Source organism: Pezoporus occidentalis, unplaced genomic scaffold (genome assembly GCF_034315485.1).
Source record: "Pezoporus occidentalis ecotype Australia unplaced genomic scaffold, CSIRO_AGI_Poc_V1 ctg25, whole genome shotgun sequence".
Classification (NCBI taxonomy): Eukaryota; Metazoa; Chordata; class Aves; order Psittaciformes; family Psittacidae; genus Pezoporus; species Pezoporus occidentalis.
This window is the reverse complement of record NW_026914394.1, coordinates 415,846-435,909: the sequence shown is the minus strand read 5'-3', so window position 1 is coordinate 435,909 and position 20,064 is coordinate 415,846. Positions and strand designations below refer to the sequence as shown.

The window sequence follows — 20,064 nt, the reverse complement described above, 5'->3', positions numbered from 1 at the left end:
TAGAATGGCTCTCCCAAGCGCGTGTTCCAAACCGTGTCTCTTTTTTTAAAAGACAACCCTTTTTTTCCTTCCTGACTTGTGCAGAAGGATAGGAAATAATTATAAGGGCTATAGGGAGTTACCCTACCAGCAGTGACTGAAAGCAGTAACACCTGACTAAACACACATCTTTATGAATGCTCTGCCTGAAGAATGCCTGAAAAGCCCTTCATCTGGCAGAAGCATCACATCTTTCTCCAGTGACTGTTTATAGCCTTTCTCTCAAGCTGGTTGTATGAGTCAACAGCTGGGAGCTTTCAGCTGTGTTTTTGTAGGTAAGACTTTGACCTTTAGCACATGCTCATTTTGAAAAGGTCTATCCCACCCTAAGCCACTGGGTTAAGTGGCAGCATGTGTAAATATAAAGGGAGGAGGCTGGAGCTCTAACATGCCAAGTTTAAGTGGGAAGCTTTGGCCTCTGTCTCCTCCTGTTATCAAGCGATTACCCCCTTCTGCAAGAAGTGAAACCCATGGTAAGGTAGCTAGCATATGGTCTTTCCAGAAGAGCAATGCTAGCTTGTTTTTACAAAACCCACTTTGAGTGCAGGACACTAAACTGAAACTCCCAGCCCTGGGTGCAGCTGAGGAGGTGTGCTTTTCCTCCTCCTCCTCCTCACAGCCCAGCAGGCCACTAAGGAACAACAGGGGGAACTCCAAGTGAGAGCATTTTAATGGGTCAGAAGTTAAAACAAAAACAAGAGTAAGAAACTTGCTCCACTTCTTGTCAGTTCTTGATGAAACGAAGAACTTCAAAACTTGAAAGGGAGAAAAAGCCCTCAGTTCAGTGAGGAGTCCTCTAGCTCTATCCACTGCCCCAGGCCACCTTCATCTTCTGACTGTGAGCTTTGGAAGATTTGGAAAATGAGCTCTTCACTATATGAAGGGGCACTGATTTCCCACTGAGGTACAGTTTATTGTGGCAGTCTGGTAACCAGGGCCCTGCACCAGTGTCTGTGTTTTTTTCTTTCTTGATCATCCAGACATAAGCCATGATATAGCCAGTCATGAATGCATCGAAGCCAGCTCGGTGTGTGCCCCCCTGCGAAGGCAGACCATGGGTTTCCTTTTCCTTTTCTGCAGCACACGCTGCTTCAGTCTCAGGGATGTCAGAGTGATTCACTACTAAGCCAATCCCAGTGGGAAAGTCTGACTTCCCCTCCGCTTGGTCACTATCAGAGGCATTTCCCTTGGCAGAAGGGCTCACAACAGCTGCTGCCTGGGCAGTAGTTCCTTCTGTGCTCTCCAGATCCTCTTCCCGTTGTGCACTGGTATCTGAGCTGACCTCTGCTTCCATGTCCGTGTTCTCCTCCAGTGGCCTGCCCTCGCAGTTGGGTGTGATCTCTGCCAGCACTGTGGCAGCTGGAGGCTCACAGCAGCCCCGTTTTTGTGGTGGTCCCTCCTCCCCATTCTGAACTAGCTCCACTTCTTTCCCTGAGCTTTCCTGTTCCTTTGCAGGCTCTCCTATATTCTTCTGACGCCTGCATTTCTGCTTTCGTTTCTTCCGCTTCTTCTCGCAAATCTTGTCGTCCTCATCAATTATGAGGTCTATGTTATGAGAATGTGGACACTTCACCCCTTTTGGACACCAGCCATAGGCCTATGGAGAGAAAGAAAGAAGTCTGTAGCTACCAGTGTGCTGGTTAGAGCATCCTGTCACCATAACGTGGAGCAGAGCTCATTATTCCCCTCTACTGAGGGCTTGTGATCCTGTGTCAGGAGTGCTGTGTTGTTACGGCTCCACAACACAAATGAAAGGCACTGACAAACTGCAGTGAGTGCAGCAGGCAGCTGTCAACATGCAGCACACAATGTAGGCTAAGGAAAGTGTGTTTGTTCTGCCTGGAAAAGACAAGGGTAAGGAAATGTGGATATCTAGCTATAGATGGAGGTTATAGAGGAGATGGAGCTAAACTCTTCTGAAGGGAGCACAGGGAGATGTGACGTGGTAAGAGTCAGCGGAAATTCTGACTACATATTTCAGTAAGTGGTCAAGCACTGGAACAGGGTCCTGGAGGGGGTTTGCAGTCTCCGTCCTTAGACACTTTCAATATTCACTAAACAAAGCTCTGAGCAACACTGAGTTGGTGGTCAGGTAAGAAACTTCCAGAGATCCCCCCAACCTGTGGTGCTCTGTGACAGTAACATCTGGAAGAGCTCCTTTTCTCCTTGAAGCACCTGAAACCAGTTATGATCTGATCAGATGGGCTGTTTACTGCTGCAGCAGCACCAGGACTCAAGATCCTGTGGATCACACCCTGTCAGAAGCTGTACAGAGGTAACCTTTTTTTGATACCTAACTGGGGAGGGAAGAGATGGCATTTCTTTCTCAGAGGACAAACCAAACTAATTCAGAACTTGCTGCCCTCCCAAGACAGCAATGGGTACCGCTACTCATAACATCCCACTGTTTAGGGCCATATAATCTCTTTCTCAATCTTTGTGTCTAATGCAGCCTTGTAGAATTCACTGCCTCTGAACAGAGCGTGCTATTGCCTTTTCCATCATGAAGCCATCTGAAGCTTGCAAATCCTCCTTGTACTGTGAAGCAAGAAGGGGAAGTTTGCAGGTGCCTTCCTGCCACTTCTTGCTCTTTCCATGGACCTAGGAAAGAAGCAAGGATTCAAGTTACTTACCGAAAATTTCTCACAGACAGGCACCTTATCTCCCCCTCCCACACTGTGGTTTTCTTCTTCCAGAGAGCAGTGGCGATAGTCAATGTAAATGGACATGTTGGCAGGGTAGTTGCAGAACTCAATGGTGAGGTACTGACTGCTGGAGTCCTTCAGCTTGCAGTTCTCTCGCTTGCTGTAACAAGAGTACACAGTCACTGCAGGTAACTCACTGAAAGTAGCTCAGTGTGGAGCTGGTGCAAACACCCTGCTTTCCACCATATCTCAACTCCACGAGTTTCCTGCTCTTGAGCTCTAGCCCCACCTTGACAGCTTGCTGGGAAGAAACACAGCCCTTGGCACACAGCTTTAGTAAGTAGTTGTTTCCGTACTAATTCAAGAGTTGGTTTCTCTTATGCAAACACGCAGGCAGAGACACCAGCATCTCTGGTGAAGCTACAGGAGGAGGACACATGGTTTGATTTTAAGTAGTAAGGGCACTAAGATATGCATTAGTCTTCATCATCTTAATGGATGAAGACAAAGTCCCCCAAACTGAGGTACCACGTAGAGCATCCCGGAGCCACCACCCAGACAGGTTGAGCCTGAGCAATACAGACAAGAAGGAAACATTTTCCAGGTCATGAGAAAAAGAACTCTTTTTTTGTCCCAAGAGCTGGCTAAAAGGCACAAAAGGAAGGCTCCATGGAACCAGATCTGTGGGTCGAAATATTTAAAAGGTCAGTTTAAAAAGTATTTTTGTCTTGTCAAAACACAGCATTCTCATGTTTGAGAAAAGCCATCTTGAATGTTTTCAGACCTGTCAAAGTGGCATTTCCTGACATAAAACAGTCACTAAAAATAGTATTTCTCCTCTACAGAGCGTGACTTCAGTTTAATGGAGATTCAAGGGGTTGTATTGCTGCCAGGGGCTTGTTTATATTGCATGGGGAGCACAAAAGGAGGCACCAGACCAACACTTGAAGCAGACAAACGTGTCCTGGAACAAGACAGCAACCCTGACTTGGGAGGGAGATGATGGGGGTCATGGATGGCTGCATGCAAGTGTCACATGCAGGAGGATATGTGACAGAGCAGGTCATCATCAGGAGGTGCAAGGAGCACCCTTTAACAGCACCATCCCTTGCAAAACTGACTTACAATTACCAGACCCTACAGGCACCACCCTGTTTTCTCTTGCTCTCTAGCTGTGTTTCAAGTGTCTCTCTCCTGTATGTGTTCCTGCCACCGCTGGGCCAGAGCCATGCAGCGAGTCAGTCTGCAGTTAGATCAGGGCACTGTGTGGTCAGTCTTCAGTTCTGAAATCCTCTTTCAGCAGCTGCCCACTGAACAGACAAGGTGTATCACAAAAGGCACCCTCATGCACTGAGCATCTGCCCTAGAAATGGGGAAGTCCCTTTCTTCACACAATATAAAGACCCACCTCCCTTGCCTGGAAAAGCCAACAACCACACCAACTGCTGATGCTCCATTTGCCTTTCCTCCCACAGGCTTTAAATACCAGAGTCCTACTTACCACTTCTTGTAAGCGTACTCCAAGTAGGATGCTACAAAGCGAGTCTCAAACTCTGATGCGTATTTGGTGTCATATATTCCTGCTGGAAACATTTCTGAGAGGTCAGTGGTGAAGGTGCCGAGGCTGTCCGGGAGGTGAGCATAGAAGCACTGGTACAAGAACACCAGATCAATCAGGCCGTTATGGAGAACGAGAGGCTTCTTCGCTCGTATGAGCTCCAGGAAAAAAGTCCGAACGCTTTGGCTCTGGTTCTCATTGCCCTGCAAGAGCAAGGATTAGTCAATGAGCCTTGATTTGCATTGTCCTGGGCAGTCCTCATCCTACTGCAACAGAGCCTACAGCCTTTACTTGCTCTGACCAAACAGAGGCACAAACATTTGGAAGAGCAACTGCAACAAGTGGCAGCCTGGATATAAACCAGCTGGGAGGTGAAGGGGACAGTGTTATGCTTAACTCCAGCATGAGCCCATGTTCACTGGGCAGCTGTGTAAAGGAGTTGCCAGCACCAGGGAATACCAGCAACCCCCCGAAGACCGGCACAAGCCAAGGCAGTGGAAGAGGAGTCACTTTGTACCTTGTCATTCCCCTTGTGGTAAGGGATCCCTTGGGAATACTGCTTATTGAAATCGAAGCCGTGCTGCACCAGGAACTGCACGGACTGCGGTTCCACGATGTAATCCTCCGTGCAGAGCAGTGTCAGGTTGTAGATCTGGCACAGATACGTGTTCTCAGGCTGCAGAGCAGAGCGTGTAAGGCCATGCAGGGCTACCCACCACAGCCAGCTGCCGAAGGGGCAATTCCACGGAGCACGGGTAGGCAGAGCCCCGCCGCCGCTCCCTCGGGGCGGGGGGGGGTGGGCGGGAACCGAGCACGTACCTTGTCTGGGAGCTGCTTGAAACACGCGACGCCGAGGGACAGGATGGAGCGTGTCCTGGCCGCGCTGCACACCGCCTTGTACCGCTCCTCGATGCACCTGGGCGGCAGGAGAACGGGAGCTGCCGCCTCCGTCCCACCGCAGGCAGCAAAGCCCGCAAGGGGAAGGGAACCGGGCAACCGGTGCCGGTAAGTCCGGCTGAGCTCTCCCCCCCCCCACCCCCGGCATGCCCGGGCACTCACGGGTTCAGCAGCAACTTCCTGGCGCCGAGGCCGCTCAGCTCCTGCAGGGAGAAACCCGTCAGCAGCGGCGCCGCCGCTCACCCCCACCGCCACCGGTTACCGCGCCCCGCCTCACCGTGTCCACGGCGACGAAGGTGGCGGTGCGCAGCGCCAGCACCATGGAGGGCCACAGCTCCGTGAAGTTGTCGCTCTGCACGTCCACCACCGGCACCCGCCATCGCTGCGACATGGCCGCGCCCGGGACCTCCGCCCGCGCGGCTGCCCGCGCAGCCGAGCTTGCTGCTCACCGCCGTGCCCGGAGCTGCCTGCCCGGTCCCGCCAGCCGCCAGCGGGGATTTTTGTCTCTTCTCCAAAACCCCTTTTCAGCCGAAATTTGTTGTTTAAGTAAACAGGCGTTTAGCTGGGGCAACCCCTTGGGGTCCTTCGTGAGGCCGCTGGGACCGGCGAGAGAAGGAAGAAGCCTCGTTTCTCCCCCGGAGCGCTGATTGGCTCCGGCGAGCGGGGGTCCCGCCCCTTCTCCCGGGCTGACCGGGAGGGCGTGAGTCAGCCCGCCCCGCGCTTCGCTCCGATTGGCTGAGACGCGGAAAGTGGGCGGGGCGCTGGGAGGGAAACGTTTACCCGGGAAAGTCTCACGTGGCGCCGCCCCGGCTCCCGGTCCTGGCGGGCACCGGCCGGACATGAGCCAGCTCCGGGCCGCGGCCGCCGCCGCCGGGGGGCTCCGGAGGAGCGGCCCGAGGGTAGCCCCTCCTGCGCGGCGGAGCAGGAAGGACGCGTCACCCCGCAGAGGTGCCTGGTGGGGAGGAGGGGGCTGGGGGAACGCGAGGCATCCTCTGCGGGGAGCGGCGCCCCCCGCCTGGGCAGCTGCCGGTGCTCATCCGCCCGCAGCGGGTCCGTCGGGGTCCCGCAGGTGGCCCGGTGGTGCTGCATTCGGGCCCCGCAGCCCTTCTGCATCCACGCCCAAGCTTGACCCCGTGCCTCCCCACGGCAGCGGCCCCAGCTCCAGCGCCGTCCCCGCCGTGCTCCCGGCATCTCTTCAGCGACCCAGCTGAGACCGAGGCCCTGCGCAGCAATCTGCTCGCTTGGTACGACAGGTGCAAGCGGGACCTTCCCTGGAGGACACGGGTAAGGGGGGGCAACTGGAAACCGGGAGGTGTCATGGGGAACCAGCCCCTCTGCCTTAAGGTGGTGTTGCTGAGGTGACCATAGTGTGCAGTGCATTCTGAACTGCATGGAAGATGGTGCTGGAAATGGGATCATGCTCCTAGCCAGTCCTGGCAGTTCTGTAGCAGGTGGTTTGTAGCCAGTCCCGGGGTATAAAGAGTGAAGGAGGACACAGGGTGAGACCACAAGTCTTGAGCATAACCTCCAACTTTTCTTCGGTAACGTAGTCCAGTTGTCTTTCAGACCCATATTGTTCCTGCATCCATGGCACCTTGCTGCAAGGAAAAGGTTTTCCATGTATTTGCTGGCCAAGCGTTTTTATTAGTGCTCAGCCTGGCAGCAAGTGGCTGGATGGTGATCAGGGTGCTGGGGGTGGGCATCAGCTCTACAGCAACATCTGTCTGAGGGGTGCCGGAACTGCGAGGCCCTTGTGTGGGATTTGCCTGTGACTGCTTCTATGTAGAGGGGCTTGGATCTGGGGCAGTTCCTCTGGTGGGATTTTGAAGCTCTAAGGTAAACTCTTGCTATGGAATCAGGGAGAAGGTGCTTTGGCTGTCACTTGATCAGCCTGAACTCAGAACCTCTGAGTGCCTGGGGGAGACATTTCCTTGCAGATTCCCATGCAGTGTTCAAACAATACCAAAAGCAATTTTATTTTATACTCAGGTCCCCTCTGCAGTGGGGCCCTGTGTCACCTTGTTTCTCATATTCTATCATCTCCTTCCCCTTTCAGGCAGCAACTGAGCCAGATGCTGACAGACGGGCATATGCAGGTGAGGAGCAGAGACTGCACCCTGGTGTGCATGGGGTGCCCCACTCCCTGCAGCCTCCTGACGTGAATGTGCAATGTGGCCTGGTGGGGAAATACGGCTTCAGTTCCCATCATTGGAACAAGCTGCCTGGAGTGGCCACAAGAGTCACTGATCCTCCTGGAAAGGTGCTGGAGGGTTGCAGAGCCCACATGGAGCCTGAGGGGGCTCCTGTAAGGCAGCCAGTGGGGAGGGTGAAGGATGGGAAGGGGCCCCATGGGTTGGATGTTGGTGTAATGCTTGCAGTCAGTGCTAACACGGCAATAGCAGATGTGTGTGGCATTGATGCCTCTGCTCTGATCCCTGCTGTGCTCCCTGCAGTGTGGGTGTCTGAGATCATGCTCCAGCAGACACAGGTGGCTACAGTGATCGACTACTACAACCGCTGGATGCAGGTAACTGCTGCCCTACAGAGTCCTGTGCCCACAGGCTGCCCCTTTGTGCACTTACCCACTTGCTGTGGCAGAACCCTGGCTGCAGAGCACGGCTCTGCTTGTCCCTGACTTGTCTCTTTCTCTGTAATGCAGAAGTGGCCAACGCTGCAGGCTCTGGCACAGGCATCCCTGGAGGTGAGCACTGCTAGGACCGGGTGTTCTCCCTGCCCTCGTGGCTCTTCCTAACAGTGCACTGTGTCTCTTGGAGCAGGAGGTGAATGAGCTGTGGGCTGGACTTGGCTACTACTCGAGAGGGAAGCGTCTGCAGGAGGCAGCGAGGAAGGTGCCCTGGTGCCGGGTTGTGGGGGGCATCTGTGGTCCATGTGTTGGTGCTGGCTCACAGCTGCCTTGTCTCACTGGGGCTGTGTGCTGCTGCACAAGGCTACAGAGGCTGGGATCCTGTCTTACCACAGGGAAAGGGGGTCGCACACACATCCCCTGGCTGCTCCCCTGACCTCGTCCCCTCTCTGCCAGGTGGTGTCTGAGCTGGCTGGTCGGATGCCCAGGACAGCTGAGGACCTGCAGAAGCTGCTGCCAGGAGTGGGCCGGTACACGGCAGCGGCCATCGCATCCATCTCATATGGGCAGGTGAGAGCTGGACATCAGTGGACCCGTGTCCCCTCTCTGCCACCCAGGTCCCGCTGTTGGGTCTCACAAACCAGGGGCTCCCCAGGGCCTTGTGTGCTCCTTCTGTCCCAGGAGCACCCCAGCTGCCTGCCTTGCTGGGAGCACGGGCACCTCCTGGCATGCTAATCCCTGCTCCTTGTCCCAGGCTACTGGTGTTGTGGATGGGAACGTGATCCGGGTCCTGTGCCGGCTGCGGTGCATTGGTGCTGACTCCAGCAGCCCGGCTGTCATTGACCGGCTCTGGTAAGGGGAATGCTCCATCCCTGCTCCAAGCTATGGCTGTGGCTGTTGGTGCCCAAGGGCAGGATCACTTGGGAGCCCTGGGCAGCTGAGCCTGCAAAGGGAGAGATCCATGTGGTGCAGAAGCTCTTGGGAAGCAGATGCTACTGGGAATGGTGGGGAAAGGAGCTGTGTTGTTTGTGCCTGCCTGGGATAGAGCATCTCCCCTCAGAGGCAGGAGGCGGGCAAAGGTCCTGAGCCCTCTCCCTGCAGAGCCCCACATTGCTCACTGCTGTTTCTTCCAGGGACATGGCCAATGCCCTGGTGGACAGGAGCCGCCCGGGGGATTTTAACCAAGCCCTGATGGAGCTGGGAGCAACTGTGTGTGTGCCCAAGGCCCCACTGTGCGGGGAGTGCCCTGTGAAACAGCACTGCCGAGCACGGCTCAGGGCAAGTATAGCCCCAAAACCAGGCCTTAAGGGGTCACCATGCATGGGGACAGGGTGGGCTGGTGGATGAGCTTGTGCTTATCCATGTCCCTTCCTTGCAGGTGGAGAAGGAGCTGGCCTCTGCCTCTCAGAAGCTGCTTGGAAAAGCCACCCCAGTGCCTGATGTTGAGGACTGTGGTAAGCCCTGGGGAGACCCCTGATGTGGCTCCTGGGCTGAGCCCTGTGGCGAGTGTTACCTGGGTGTTTGCAGGTGCTGGGGGCTGCTCCCTGTGCCCTCCGGCCGCGGAGCCGTGGGACAGCAGCCTGGGGGTCACCAACTTCCCCCGGAAAGCAGCCAAGAAGCAGCCGCGGGTGGCGCGAGCGGCCACGTGCGTGCTGGAGCGGAGGGGCCTCGAGTACCTCATCGTGCAGAGACCCAGCTCAGGTGATGGGGCTGGGCGGGAGGGGGGCGAGGGCCTCGCTCTGCCCCTTCCCACCTGCATGGGAGGCAGAGCAGCCTGGGGGAGGGATGCACCAGTGATGTCCATGCTGCTGGGATGGGGAAGGGAGTCCCTGCAGGCTGTGGTGGGGCTCAGCGTCCCCAGATGTGCCCCTTGCCGTCTCACATCCCTGCCGTGCACCCTCTCCAGGTCTCCTGGCCGGGCTGTGGGAGTTCCCAAGTCTCCCACTGGCTCAGGATCTACAGGAGGAGAAGCAGAGGGAGGCACTGGCCGAGCACCTCCAGACCTGGATAGGGCAGCCTGTGGTGGCTGGAGACCTGCAGCTCATCGGAGAGGTGGGCCTGGAGCTGGATGGATGCAGCGCGAGTCCCCTGTGCTCAGCCATGGGGGATTTAGCATGGGGTGAAGAGGGTTCCCCCCTTCCCTGTTGTCATCCCTCCTGAGTCCTGCCCCGCTCCTCAGAGCCTTGGCAGACCTCGTGCACTTGTGGGGGAGCTGTGCAGTGCATCCTCTGCTGCCTGCTGCCCTTTTCATACGTCTTCCCATCCCCTCACAGGTCGTCCACATCTTCTCTCACATCCACCAGACATACGTGGTCTACTCCTTGTCCCTGGATGGGGATGTGACCCTCGACCCTGCCTCATCCCCATCCCGCTGGGTGACAGAGAAGGAATTCCATGCCTCAGCTGTCTCCACAGCTATGAAGAAGGTACTGGGGGCCCCTGGGGCCTTTCCTCCCCTCCCTGAGTCTTCCTGGGCTCCTGGGAGAGCCTCTGGCATCCCCCCAACCTCTGTGGGCGGCCCGAGCTCCAGGACCTGGCTGCTCGTCAGCTCCGGGCTCTCTTGTGCTTCCTTCAGGTCCTGAAAGTGTGTGAGAAGCAGCGAGAGAAGAGGAGCAACCCTGGCCAGGTGAGCATTGCTGGAGGGTGCAGGGAGCCCCAGGAGCTGCTGGGGGTCAGGCTCTGCTGTGTGGTGCTGGTGTCCCCCTGGGGTTTGTGCTGAGGCCAAGGAGCATCCCCATCCTGGGGCATTGCCCCTGTGTGTCCCCAGTACCAGGGTCCCCTTGCTCCAGAGGGGATCCGTGGGGGCCGTGGGGTTGGGTTGAGCCCTGCTGTGTTTCCACAGGGCTCCAAGAGGAAGCGAGGGGCAAAGGCACAGGGCACAGGCAGCACCAGCCCTGGGACACAGCTCTCCCTCCGTGCCTTTCTCCGGCCACCAACTGCCCCATGATGGCACCTTCAACATGAGACCACCAGAGCCCTGTGCTGCCGTGAGTCCTGCCTGTGGTGTGCGCATGGCATTCCCCTGTATTACTGTGAGCCCAGTTCACAGGCCTGTAACAGTGTCCCGTTCCTTGCAGAATCCACCAGGCTCCCCCATGGGGAGCTGTGCCTTGATGTGGCCCCTATGATACTGGATGTGCCAGGAGCCAGGCTTGCCCTCCTGCCTTGGTTGGAGCCCTCCTGGGCTTATTTGGCTCCATACAACCGCTGCTCCAGCACTGTGGGCTCGTGGCAGCAGGAAGGCTGTGGCCACATTGCTCCTGCAGCCCTGTCTCTGCATGCACCTCATCTGCCAGGCAGGGATTGTGGATCCTGCTGTCCCCTTCCCGGCCTCCCACAGCCCTTTTTATATACTTGTTTTTACCAGACCTGAGCCACAGGCTTTCTAATAATAAATCTAAAGTGTGTGTGGGTTTTGTAAGTGACTTTCTGCCTCTGTTGCACTGTGCCAAGGTGTGGGGCAGCCCATGGTTGAATGTGAGGATGGCCCACAGGATCTCTGCATCTGGGCAGGGGACAGCAAGGGGTTACTTCATTAATGCACCCATGAATCCCTCAGCTGAGCATTAAGTGCTGGTGACCCCAAATGCGGCACCCAGAGCACCTCTGCAGCGAGGGCAGGCATCAGCCCTGGGCCCTGCACGGCTCCCGTCCTCTTCCATCAGGCTGTTCCTGTGCTCAGGCCGTGGCTTTTCTCTGACTGTGATGCACAGGAGCATCCTTGCAAAGGCACAAGCCTGGGGGGTGGCAGGGACAGGGGCCTGTCCTGGGGGTGTCCAAGGGGCAAGTGGCCTCAATTTAGGGACTGCAGGACTGGGGAAAGCCTGATTTGAGGGTCACTCATCACATCTTAAATGGGAGGAGAGGAGAAAGCAAAGCAGTGCTTGCAAGTTAATTCTTTAATGGAGAGGAGCAAGAGCCCATCACTTGCCCTGCACAGGGGCTGGCCATGCTCTGGTGGCAGCCATTGATGAATGGCAGTGTCCATGGCTCCTGCATTATCTGCTCCCCTCTGGCAGCCCCTCATCCCCCTATGGGGGAGGAGTTGCTGTGCCAGCAGTGTTCATAGCCGTGCAGAGCAAGTCTCATTAAGTTAACATGAAATGAAGGAAGAGTTCTTCACGTGAGGTCAATAAATCACTGGGAACCCAGGGAAGAGAGAAATCACCCTCCATCATGGGGGATGCTCAGAGTCTGGACATGGCCCTGAGCCATGTGCTCCCACATGAAGCTGGCTCTGGCTTGATCTGGAGCCATCCCTGTATTGCCCCAGGGATGGACCAGAGAGGATGGGGAGCTGAAGGAGGACCACAGCGTTGCCACTACTGCTGCTGGTCCATATAGATCTGCACAGCTTTCCACAGTGCCCGTATATTGCCTTCCCCGAAGCCTGGTGCTCCCCGCCGGTCAATGAGCTCCAGGAAGAAAGTCTCTTCAGAGAAGATGGGATGGGTGAAGATCTGCATCAGATACTCCTGGGACGGACTCTCTGCAGCATCAATGCCCTTGTCCCTGGGTGCTGTGGTGTCCAGCAGGATGCCCAGCTCTGCCAGTGTGTGTGGGTCCTGCCCAGCCCCTTGGATCTCCTCTGCTTTGCCATCCCGGCTGTAGTAGGTGCCTGGGGGTGTAAAGAACCTCGCTCCCCACTGCTGCAACGTCCTGGTCGTGGTAACAATGTCAGTGGTGCGGAGGCCGATGTGCTGGATCCCGGCCCCACCGTGCTGCTCTAGGAAGGTGTCGACTTGGTTGGTGCCATCCTTGGAGAGGGACTCAGCGAGGACGAGCTTGCAGCCGTGTCCTGGGGCACCCTGGGCGCTCTGCAGTGCACGGAGCAGCATCCCCGTCCCCTGCCCCCCAAGCACATACCCCTTCTCTGGCCTCTCCTGCGGGTTCAGCAGGAAGCGTCGGAAGCCGAAGCAGCGCTGGTACCAGTCCAGAGCTGCCCGCGTACCGCCCCGCCGGCACACGTACGTGATGTGGTCAAAGTCGGTGATCTCGATCCCATCCCCTGTGGCCGAGGATGCTCCTTGGATGGGCTGGAAGCCGGGCAGGAAGGGTCCCCGGTAGCAGGATCGGTCCAGAAGGGTATGGCTGATGTTGCCCACAATGGAGCTCACCACCCCATAGGTGACGGACCCGCCGTCATCCCTCACCTCAGTGGGAGGCACTGGCACAGAGCATCCCTGGCTCTGCAGCTGCCTGCAGAGCCCCGGCACATCGTCCACCTCGAAGCAGACATTGGAGGCTGTGCCCAAGGTGGGCCGGGGGTCCACGTCGTAGAGGAATTCATGGGAAGAATCAGTGGCAGGTGCTGGGTTCAGGCGCTCATTGAGGAGGAAGACGGCGCATCCCCGGCACAGAGCCAGCTGCCGGACCCGCGACGTCTCCCGCATGGCTATGGGCTGGAAGCGGAAGGTGTTGGCCAGGTCCTGGGCCCAGCCCTGCCTGTAGGGCACGTGGAGAGAGATGAAGAAGGGGCGGCTCAGTGAGGCTGCCATGGCTGGTCAGGCTGTGGGGAGGATGCATGGGGTCAGGGGGGGTTGTTGGTCACGGGAAGCAGTCATTCCCCACCTTGCACAGAGCCCGAGTGCATTTGCAAGCACTGATGCACGTAAATCTGCACCCCTTAAAAGAGTGTATTTTAAATAAGTGGGTCTCACAAGCCAATCCACTCTGTGTAAGGGCACCCAGCTTTAGACCACCTGCAAAGAGCTGCCTAAAGATGCCAAATCATCCCACCACCCCTTTGCTATGCTGCCCCATTGCACATCTGTGCCTGGGGTCGCACAGGAGGAAAGCCCTGAGCCTTGGCTGCAGCCCTGCAGGTCCCTGCTGGAGCCCTTTGCCCCTCAAGGATGCTGCAAGGAGGCTGGGGGTAATTGGGGTGAAGGAGATGTGCTGCATGTGTAAGCAAGACTGTAGGGACACGGGTTGGGCAGGGAGAGAATGTTCTGTTCCAGCACCAGCAACGTGGAGGATGGACTGGTAAATAGGGAGCTACACTCTGGTTACAGCTAAAGGGCTCTTGTGCCTGTAGTGTCCACAAACGGTGGGGGTGAGCAGCAGGATCACTGATGTGCTCTCCCCTCCCCAACGAGGACAGGGCAGAGCTACTGTGCTCCCTGCAACAGGCTCGGGGCCGTGACCTCGCTTTAGGGTGCAGTGGGTGAAAGAGAAGAGGCACTGCAGGAAAAGTGGCCTGCCTCCCCACACACATACCCATCACTACAAAGAAGGGAAAATGCTCTGTCCAAAACCCCACTCGGCATCGCCTCCCTGCAGCATGCCACTGAGGCTTCCTCACCCCACCGAGGTGCACTGGTGGGGGGGGGGAGCTGCTTAAATATCCCCTTCCACCAGCCCCCACAAGAGGCACAGGCAGGGCACCGGGCTCTGCCACGCTGGGGCTGCAACCCCCAACTGCCACGGGGGAGCAGGGGCCAGCGGAGCCCCGGTGGGGCCCTCGGCTGCTCCGCAGCACCATGGGGAGCAGGGTCCTTGCTGGGGTGAGCGCATGGGCAGGGCCCGGACGGCGCGGGCTCCCTCCTGCCCTCCCTCCCGCTCCCACCGCCGCCTGTCCCAGCCCTTGCCCTGTCGTGTGTGTGTCCCCCCCCCCGCCCCAGCTCCTGCCACCCGCCCGCCCCACGGGGCCCCGGTTCGCCCTCGGCCTGCGGCTCACCGGGGTCAAGGCTGCGGGCGAAGGGGATGCCGGGCAGCGCCGGCCCCGGAGGCGGTTCAGTTCGCTCCTCCCCGGCATGCAACTGGCCGGGCTGGCCGGGGGGGGGACCGGGAAGGGAGCTGGCGGTGCACGGGAGGGTGCAAGGGGAGTACGGGGCTATGGGAATGGCTTCCCGGGGGGGGGATGAGTCGGTGGAGGCTGTGTCGGCACGGCGTGGGAGCTGCTCTGGCTCGTGTAAAGCCAGGCATGTGCGGCGGCTGGACGCTAAGGGTGCTGGCAGCGCGTACAGCCTGTGTGCAGGGCAGAAACCAGGCTGATAACCACACGCACCGCGGCCACCGGCCCCGGGGTGAGCAAAGGAGCCCGGTGGTGGCTTGGGGTCCCCTGGGACTGGAGGTGAAACGGCCCGTGGCTGTGCTGGGTCATTCCTGACAGCGGGAATCCTGCTGGGTCAGGACTCGCAGTGTGGGATGTGCGTCCCTGCTCAGTGCTGGGTGCTTCACAGTGCGCAGGGAACCCGGGCTGGCCTGGGGGGAGCAGTGTGCATGTGAAGGGTGACAGGGTCTGACATCGCTCATGGGATGGGGCTGCACCAGGTTGACCCCTGACCACAGCCCATGGCCTCACGTCCTTGCTGACGTGCCTGAGCCCCTCCAGCCCCGGCAGCAATTCCCTGCTGCTTATGGCTCTGTCTCCCCCCTTTATGTGTCTGGGCCGTGCTGCTGCCCCCACTGTGTCTGCTGCGGCCTTATCATGTTTTTGTGGAGAGCACAGGTACGATAAAACTGCTCAAATATTTGTGGAGACATCTGTGTGTGTGACCAGAGAGGAGAGCTCCTCCTGCTCGCCTGAGGGGCAGAATCCACTCCCAAGGGAATGCAGGCTTTTCACACCACCGCAGCCCCCTTAGCGTGGGGCTGGGCAGGAGGCATGAGACTGGACACTGGGGGCTTGCTGTGGGGCCAGGCACAGTGGGCTCTAAGAGCAGTCGTGGCACAGTGCAGCAGGACAGCATGGCCTTTGGGGTGGCATCCTGCAGGGCAGGGAGCTGTGGCACCCCAGGGGTGCGGGTCCTGCAGCCCTTCGCTGCAAGCAGTGCCCTTGGCAATGCCCCCAGTGCTCCTGTGCCCGTGGGGAGGGGGGGGATTCGAGCGGCCGTGACCATCTTTTCCCTGCGGCACTGCCTGGCACCCTCTGCTCCAGCCCAGCACCAGGCACCGCTTTGCCCCAGCGAGGCTGGGGCTGGCTGCAGCAGCAGGACCCCGAGGCTGCGTGGCACCGAGCGGGACAGTGCCTGCCTTGTTGCCGTCCCCCGAGGCAGGCGGCGGTGGCCGGGGCGCCGTCCCCTCTCCAGCCAAACTCCTCTCCTCCCTCCTGGGCGGGGAGAGTGGACAAGAGATAAAAGGGAGAGCAGGGTCGGGTGGGCATTGCCCGGAGCCGCTGGGGCCACCAGGAGGGAGGTCCGGCCGGAGGACAGCAGTGAGAAGTGCGGTACTGGGGCCCGTTCTCATGGGGGAGAGGGCTGGGGGTTGGGGGTAGATGCATCTATCCATCTTGAACAAACCCTGCAGCCCCCTGCTCCCGCTCCGGCCCCGTGTCCTCCCCCTGCCTATTAAATGTGGATGCTGGAGGGATGCCCGTATTTCTTTGGGTGGGCTGGGTTAGGTGGGCTGTGAGAGGAAGGGGCTTCAGGCAGATATTAGGGAGCAGGGGTTTAAAGGCTCTGTGCATCCCTAAAGTGCTTCGTGGGGAGCCAAAGACTCTCAAGGTGACCTGAAGGTGAAACCATCCTAGTCCCAGTAACTCCCCACTGGTAGCCGAGGTGTCAGGGGCTGCATCCCTGCCTGCCTCTGGGACAAAGACAGACCCCTAGCTGAGGTTGGGCTTGGGCTCTGGGGTCAGCGGGGTGGAGAAGACCCACGGGGGGGGGAGCAGGACCTTCATCCCCTAATATATGGAGCGACTGCTTTGGTGCTGAGGGCAGATGGGGACACTCAGCTGTGGCAGTGGGTGCCCACCGAAGACTGCAGTGAGGGTGCTGTGTTTGTCAGGAGCTGGGCACCACGATTCCCTCACCCCATCCCCTTTTTGTTTTCTCCCACAACGCGTGGTTTCCAGCTCCCAGTGCTGTGCTGGGACCAGTCCAACACTGCCCACCAGTCTCTGTTTGTCCTGGAGGGGGGTGCATGGAGAGAGTTGGGATTGCAGTGAGGCTGGGAGGACCCCATCATGTTGAGCCCTGGGGCAGAGGGGACACTAATGCCCTGTTCCCCCCTGCCAGGGGGTCCAGGGTCCAGGATGGGGCTGCTGGTGCTGGCCCTGGCTGCCTGGCTAGGGCTGGGGCTGGCCTCAGCCTCCGAAGGGGCAGACAACAGCAGCCGGCTCTGCCAGGAGGCACCAGTGTGGAGCATCAATGGCTTGAGCCCCATGGAGGGGGCTATGGGGCAGGTGACAGTGGTGGCTCTGCTGAAGGCCAGCTGACACTTCTGCCTGCAGCAGGCCCGCAGGTGAGCCCTGCTCCCCTACCCCAAACCCAGCCCTGCTGTACTGGGGGACAGCATCACAGCCCCTCACCCTGGCACCCCCATCCCATTGCCTCCATCCCCACAGCCTCGGGGGCCTGCGGGACAAGCTGGCCCGGCGGGGTGCAGTCGATGTCCGCTACATGATCGTCAATGAGAAGGCACCGCTCTCCCGCGCCATGTTCCGGGAGCTGGAGCGCCAGGCCCCCCTGGGCATCCCCGTCTTCCAGCCGGAGCCGGAGGACCCCGATGTCTGGCACGTCCTTGGGGGTGACAAGGATGACTTCCTTGTCTATGACCGGTGAGTGTGCCCCGTCTCGGCTGGGGCTTTCCTGGTTATGGGGTGTTTGATGGGCTTCCAAAAGCTCCCCCCATGGCTTGAGCTGGACCGTGGTGTCTCCCTGCAGGTGTGGCCGCCTGGCTTTCCACATCCAGCTGCCCTACAGCTTCCTCCACTTCCCTTATGTGGAGTCGGCCATCCGCTTCACCCACAGCAAGGACTTCTGTGGCAACTGCTCCCTCTACGCCAACACCACCCAGCAGGTAAGGAGCAGGGATGCTCGCTGGAGCCGGCTCCCTTCTCTCCTCTGGCGTTGCACATCAACCTTATCTTCATGTCAGGGACAGCTCCGGGTTGGCAGCCACACTCAGCCGTGGTTGAGAGGGAAGGTGATGAGAGGTCTGGAGTAAGGGCACTTAAACAGGTCAGAGCTTTCAAGTGGAGAAGGAGTGGACTAATGGGGTCATAGCTCAGGTCTGGAAGAGCTAACTAGGGTTGTGGCTGTTCTGATGTAAGAAAGGGGCAGGCTGTGGACCAGAGGTGGCACACTCAGAGCGATAGAAGGGACATAGCTCTGGGCTCGGCAGGTAATTGCTCACTTCCTAGGAAAAAATCCATCTGGAAATATTAAATGCAAAGTCCCTTTCCTGGCTCAGGAATTCCTTCGGCCACAGACAACTTGAGCCAAGGGATGTAGGTACAGAGGCTTCTACTCTATGTGCTCCAGCCTCTCCTGTCCTCTCTGGGTCAGGGCTGCAAAGCCTTTGCTCTGACCCATGCAGCCTTCTGTATGATGGATGCTCCTCCACCTCCACCCCAGCTCAGATTTGTGCTTGCAGGGTCACTGCAGGGCTCTGTGTGCACTCACACCCTGCGCTAGCCCTTGTGTTGCTCTCCTCAGGCTAACAGCACCACGGAGGCCCCTGCAACCCTGAGCCCGCTTCCCAAACCAAAGGGGAAGGAGACGGAGACCCCCATCCACCAGCACAACCCCGTCCATCCTCACCATCACCACGGGGTCAGCAGCGAGAGAGCCACAGACCCAAGTGGGGACCACGAACGTGCCACCCATGCTCACCACCACGATGGGGACCATGGCCAGCCCCATGGAGACCATGGCCAGCCCCATCATGAGGGGAAGAAGCAGAAGGAGGCAAATAAGCACTAAACCAGGGTGGGCAGCCTTGCAGAACCCAGTAGTGTGCAGACCATGCCAGCTCGCTTCCCAGAGGCCTGAAAGGACTTGCTTTGGGCTGCTCATCACTAGCAGTATTGGTATAACCCCCTCCAGCATCCCCCATGTGGGTCATTGCTCCCATCCTGTGACCAGGGATGAAAATCCCCCTCCGACCTTGCGGGGTGCCACATGCTCAGCCCCAGGGCTCAGTTCTGAGCCCTCCTCCACCCCTGCCTGCCTTTCCGTGCTTCATGAAGCCTGCTGTGCAAACCGGGATGTCCCGGTCGCTGCTGGCTGACACCGCACGGGGCAGCAGGACAGGGGTGGAAGGGCCAGAGCTGGGGTGGGAGCAGCACTGCTGGCACATTCTGCTCATCCTTGGCACCCCTGGGTGTCCTGGAGCGAGGGGAGGGAGAGTGTGTGCCCCGCAAGGTGTGATCCCAGGGGATGCGGGCACCAGTCGCAGGTCCCCATGGTCTAAACCCTGTACCCCCATAGCTGCCACTTTCTGGGGACCCCCAAGCCTTGCACACGGGTATGTGCAGTGGTGATGGGCGGCCGCAAGATGGTGGCCTTGTCCCCTCGTGAAGACCTAGGGGCTGTATCAAGGACCCACAGCCCCGGGAGGACGGGGTGAGGATGCTGGGGTCTCTGCTATGGGAGATCGGAAGATGATGCCAATATCCGGAGTGAATAAAGCCTCTGTGAAGCGAACCCTGCTCAGCCTGGTCTCTGGTGGGGCTCCTCCTGCAGAGATCGTAGGAAGCTCACCGAGGACAGGCTGGCCCTGGGCTTTTTGGTGGGCACAGGGCACACATCTTTGGGGGATGTGGACCCCATAGAGCTGGCAGTGGTTTGCATTCCCTTGTGCAGAGGTAAAGGGGTCTAAGATCAAAGAGACCCCATCTCTTCTTACCTTCTGGATACGTCCTCCTGCTTAGTGCCCCCCAGGGCAGGGCATTCACCTGCACTGCAAAGGGGGAAGTTTGGCCAGACACCTCAATCTCCGGTTTGTAGGTGTGATGTCGGGGTGCCTGCCCTGAGCTGCTGTTGTGGGGCCAAAGTTCCCACACACAGTCCAAAGTCATCTTGGGCATCTTGGCTCCAGTGCCCAGACCAGCCCCCACTGTGAGCATATTGTGGAGCTCCCCAGCCCTCAAGTTGCGTGCACCCCTGGTAGGCACCCTGGGCTGCCCCATGCCTTCAACTCCAGCCCCATAGCACTTCACTCCAGCTCAATCCATTATCCCAAACAGCCCCACTCAATGCCTGCCATGAACTCTCCATCTCTCAAGGCTCCACAGCCTTAGTGAGGAGCAGAGATGTCTTTTCTGCTCAGTGTTATGCGGTGCCATGTGTGGTGCGTGTCAGGCTGATGCTCTGAGCTGGATTTCTGCACCCCTACACCCTGTCTCTGCAGGGAATGCTCTACCCAGTGACTGGGGCAAGAGCCAGGGTGAAGAGGAGCTGTTCCTCACGGGAATGAGAACAACGGGATCAGGTTGGTCTTCCTCACCAGCCCAGGGGAGCCAGCCACGCTCTCCCATGGGTTGCTGGCTGAGCCTCTGTTCCCCTTCATCTCTCTTGCTCCCTCCCTCCTCCTCCTCCTCCCCCTTCCTCCTCTACCTGCTCCAGCAGCCACAAGGGCACCTCTGTCTGCCGCTCCTGCCATCAATATCGAGG

General features: G+C 58.5%; 5 protein-coding genes across 10 annotated transcripts in view; 2 read left to right on the top strand and 3 right to left on the bottom strand.

The window, feature by feature from the left end:
• The window catches only part of LOC134165818 (selenoprotein Pb-like), a 92,515-nt gene extending 73,420 nt beyond the window's left edge, over window positions 1-19,095 (top strand). The window contains exons 1-5 of one of the 2 annotated variants that reach the window (XM_062622961.1): window positions 15,853-15,888; window positions 16,684-16,909; window positions 17,013-17,225; window positions 17,332-17,467; window positions 18,106-19,095. In XM_062622961.1, coding sequence (XP_062478945.1) covers window positions 16,701-16,909; window positions 17,013-17,225; window positions 17,332-17,467; window positions 18,106-18,372 — 825 coding nt within the window. In that variant the 5' untranslated portion in view covers window positions 15,853-15,888; window positions 16,684-16,700 and the 3' untranslated portion in view covers window positions 18,373-19,095. Of the gene's footprint in view, window positions 1-15,852; window positions 15,889-16,683; window positions 16,910-17,012; window positions 17,226-17,331; window positions 17,468-18,105 lie in introns of those variants that run through there. The other variant, XM_062622962.1, reaches the window with a different exon arrangement.
• AKR1A1 (aldo-keto reductase family 1 member A1) overlaps window positions 1-20,064 on the bottom strand; it is a 201,056-nt gene that overhangs the window by 170,981 nt on the left and 10,011 nt on the right. The gene's annotated exons all lie outside the window — the stretch shown is intronic.
• On the bottom strand, window positions 692-5,627 carry TOE1 (target of EGR1, exonuclease). Its single transcript, XM_062622941.1, has 7 exons — window positions 5,417-5,627; window positions 5,302-5,342; window positions 5,062-5,158; window positions 4,760-4,918; window positions 4,186-4,445; window positions 2,673-2,844; window positions 692-1,636 (listed from the first exon to the last, which is right to left on the bottom strand). The coding sequence occupies exons 1-7, from the start codon at window positions 5,528-5,530 to the stop codon at window positions 842-844; spliced, it is 1,638 nt and encodes a 545-aa protein (XP_062478925.1). The 5' UTR covers window positions 5,531-5,627; the 3' UTR covers window positions 692-841.
• Window positions 5,654-11,144, top strand: MUTYH (mutY DNA glycosylase). 4 transcript variants are annotated; one of them, XM_062622943.1, is made up of 15 exons: window positions 5,656-6,087; window positions 6,290-6,423; window positions 7,196-7,235; window positions 7,593-7,666; window positions 7,799-7,840; window positions 7,917-7,988; window positions 8,180-8,293; window positions 8,478-8,575; window positions 8,857-9,001; window positions 9,102-9,174; window positions 9,251-9,424; window positions 9,630-9,775; window positions 9,997-10,149; window positions 10,299-10,349; window positions 10,566-11,144. In XM_062622943.1, the coding sequence occupies exons 1-15, from the start codon at window positions 5,979-5,981 to the stop codon at window positions 10,668-10,670; spliced, it is 1,530 nt and encodes a 509-aa protein (XP_062478927.1). In that variant the 5' UTR covers window positions 5,656-5,978; the 3' UTR covers window positions 10,671-11,144. The 4 variants fall into 4 exon arrangements, with proteins under 4 accessions (XP_062478930.1, XP_062478927.1, XP_062478929.1 ...); XM_062622942.1 differs by having other exon boundaries at window positions 5,658-6,087; window positions 9,102-9,177; XM_062622946.1 differs by lacking the exon at window positions 8,857-9,001 and having other exon boundaries at window positions 5,654-6,087; window positions 9,102-9,177; window positions 9,231-9,424; window positions 10,566-10,689.
• Window positions 11,989-14,490, bottom strand: HPDL (4-hydroxyphenylpyruvate dioxygenase like). 2 transcript variants are annotated; one of them, XM_062622948.1, is made up of 2 exons: window positions 14,403-14,490; window positions 11,989-13,232 (listed from the first exon to the last, which is right to left on the bottom strand). In XM_062622948.1, the coding sequence occupies exon 2, from the start codon at window positions 13,219-13,221 to the stop codon at window positions 12,046-12,048; it is 1,176 nt and encodes a 391-aa protein (XP_062478932.1). In that variant the 5' UTR covers window positions 13,222-13,232; window positions 14,403-14,490; the 3' UTR covers window positions 11,989-12,045. The 2 variants fall into 2 exon arrangements, with proteins under 2 accessions (XP_062478932.1, XP_062478933.1); XM_062622949.1 differs by having other exon boundaries at window positions 11,989-13,168.

What these genes read in the sequence shown, in the direction of transcription:
- TOE1 (XM_062622941.1), bottom strand. Translation starts at nt 5,530, where the DNA reads ATGTCGCAGCGATGGCGGGTGCCGGTGGTGGACGTGCAGAGCGACAAC. An exon ending in ACCACAAGGGGAATGACAAG is followed by an intron (nt 4,446 to 4,759) that starts GTACAAAGTGAC and finishes TTGCTCTTGCAG; the next exon opens with GGCAATGAGAACCAGAGCCA. An exon ending in CTGTCTGTGAGAAATTTTCG is followed by an intron (nt 1,637 to 2,672) that starts GTAAGTAACTTG and finishes TTCTCTCCATAG; the next exon opens with GCCTATGGCTGGTGTCCAAA.
- MUTYH (XM_062622942.1), top strand. Translation starts at nt 5,979, where the DNA reads ATGAGCCAGCTCCGGGCCGCGGCCGCCGCCGCCGGGGGGCTCCGGAGG. An exon ending in ACCTTCCCTGGAGGACACGG is followed by an intron (nt 6,424 to 7,195) that starts GTAAGGGGGGGC and finishes TTCCCCTTTCAG; the next exon opens with GCAGCAACTGAGCCAGATGC. An exon ending in CATCCATCTCATATGGGCAG is followed by an intron (nt 8,294 to 8,477) that starts GTGAGAGCTGGA and finishes TCCTTGTCCCAG; the next exon opens with GCTACTGGTGTTGTGGATGG.
- HPDL (XM_062622948.1), bottom strand. Translation starts at nt 13,221, where the DNA reads ATGGCAGCCTCACTGAGCCGCCCCTTCTTCATCTCTCTCCACGTGCCC.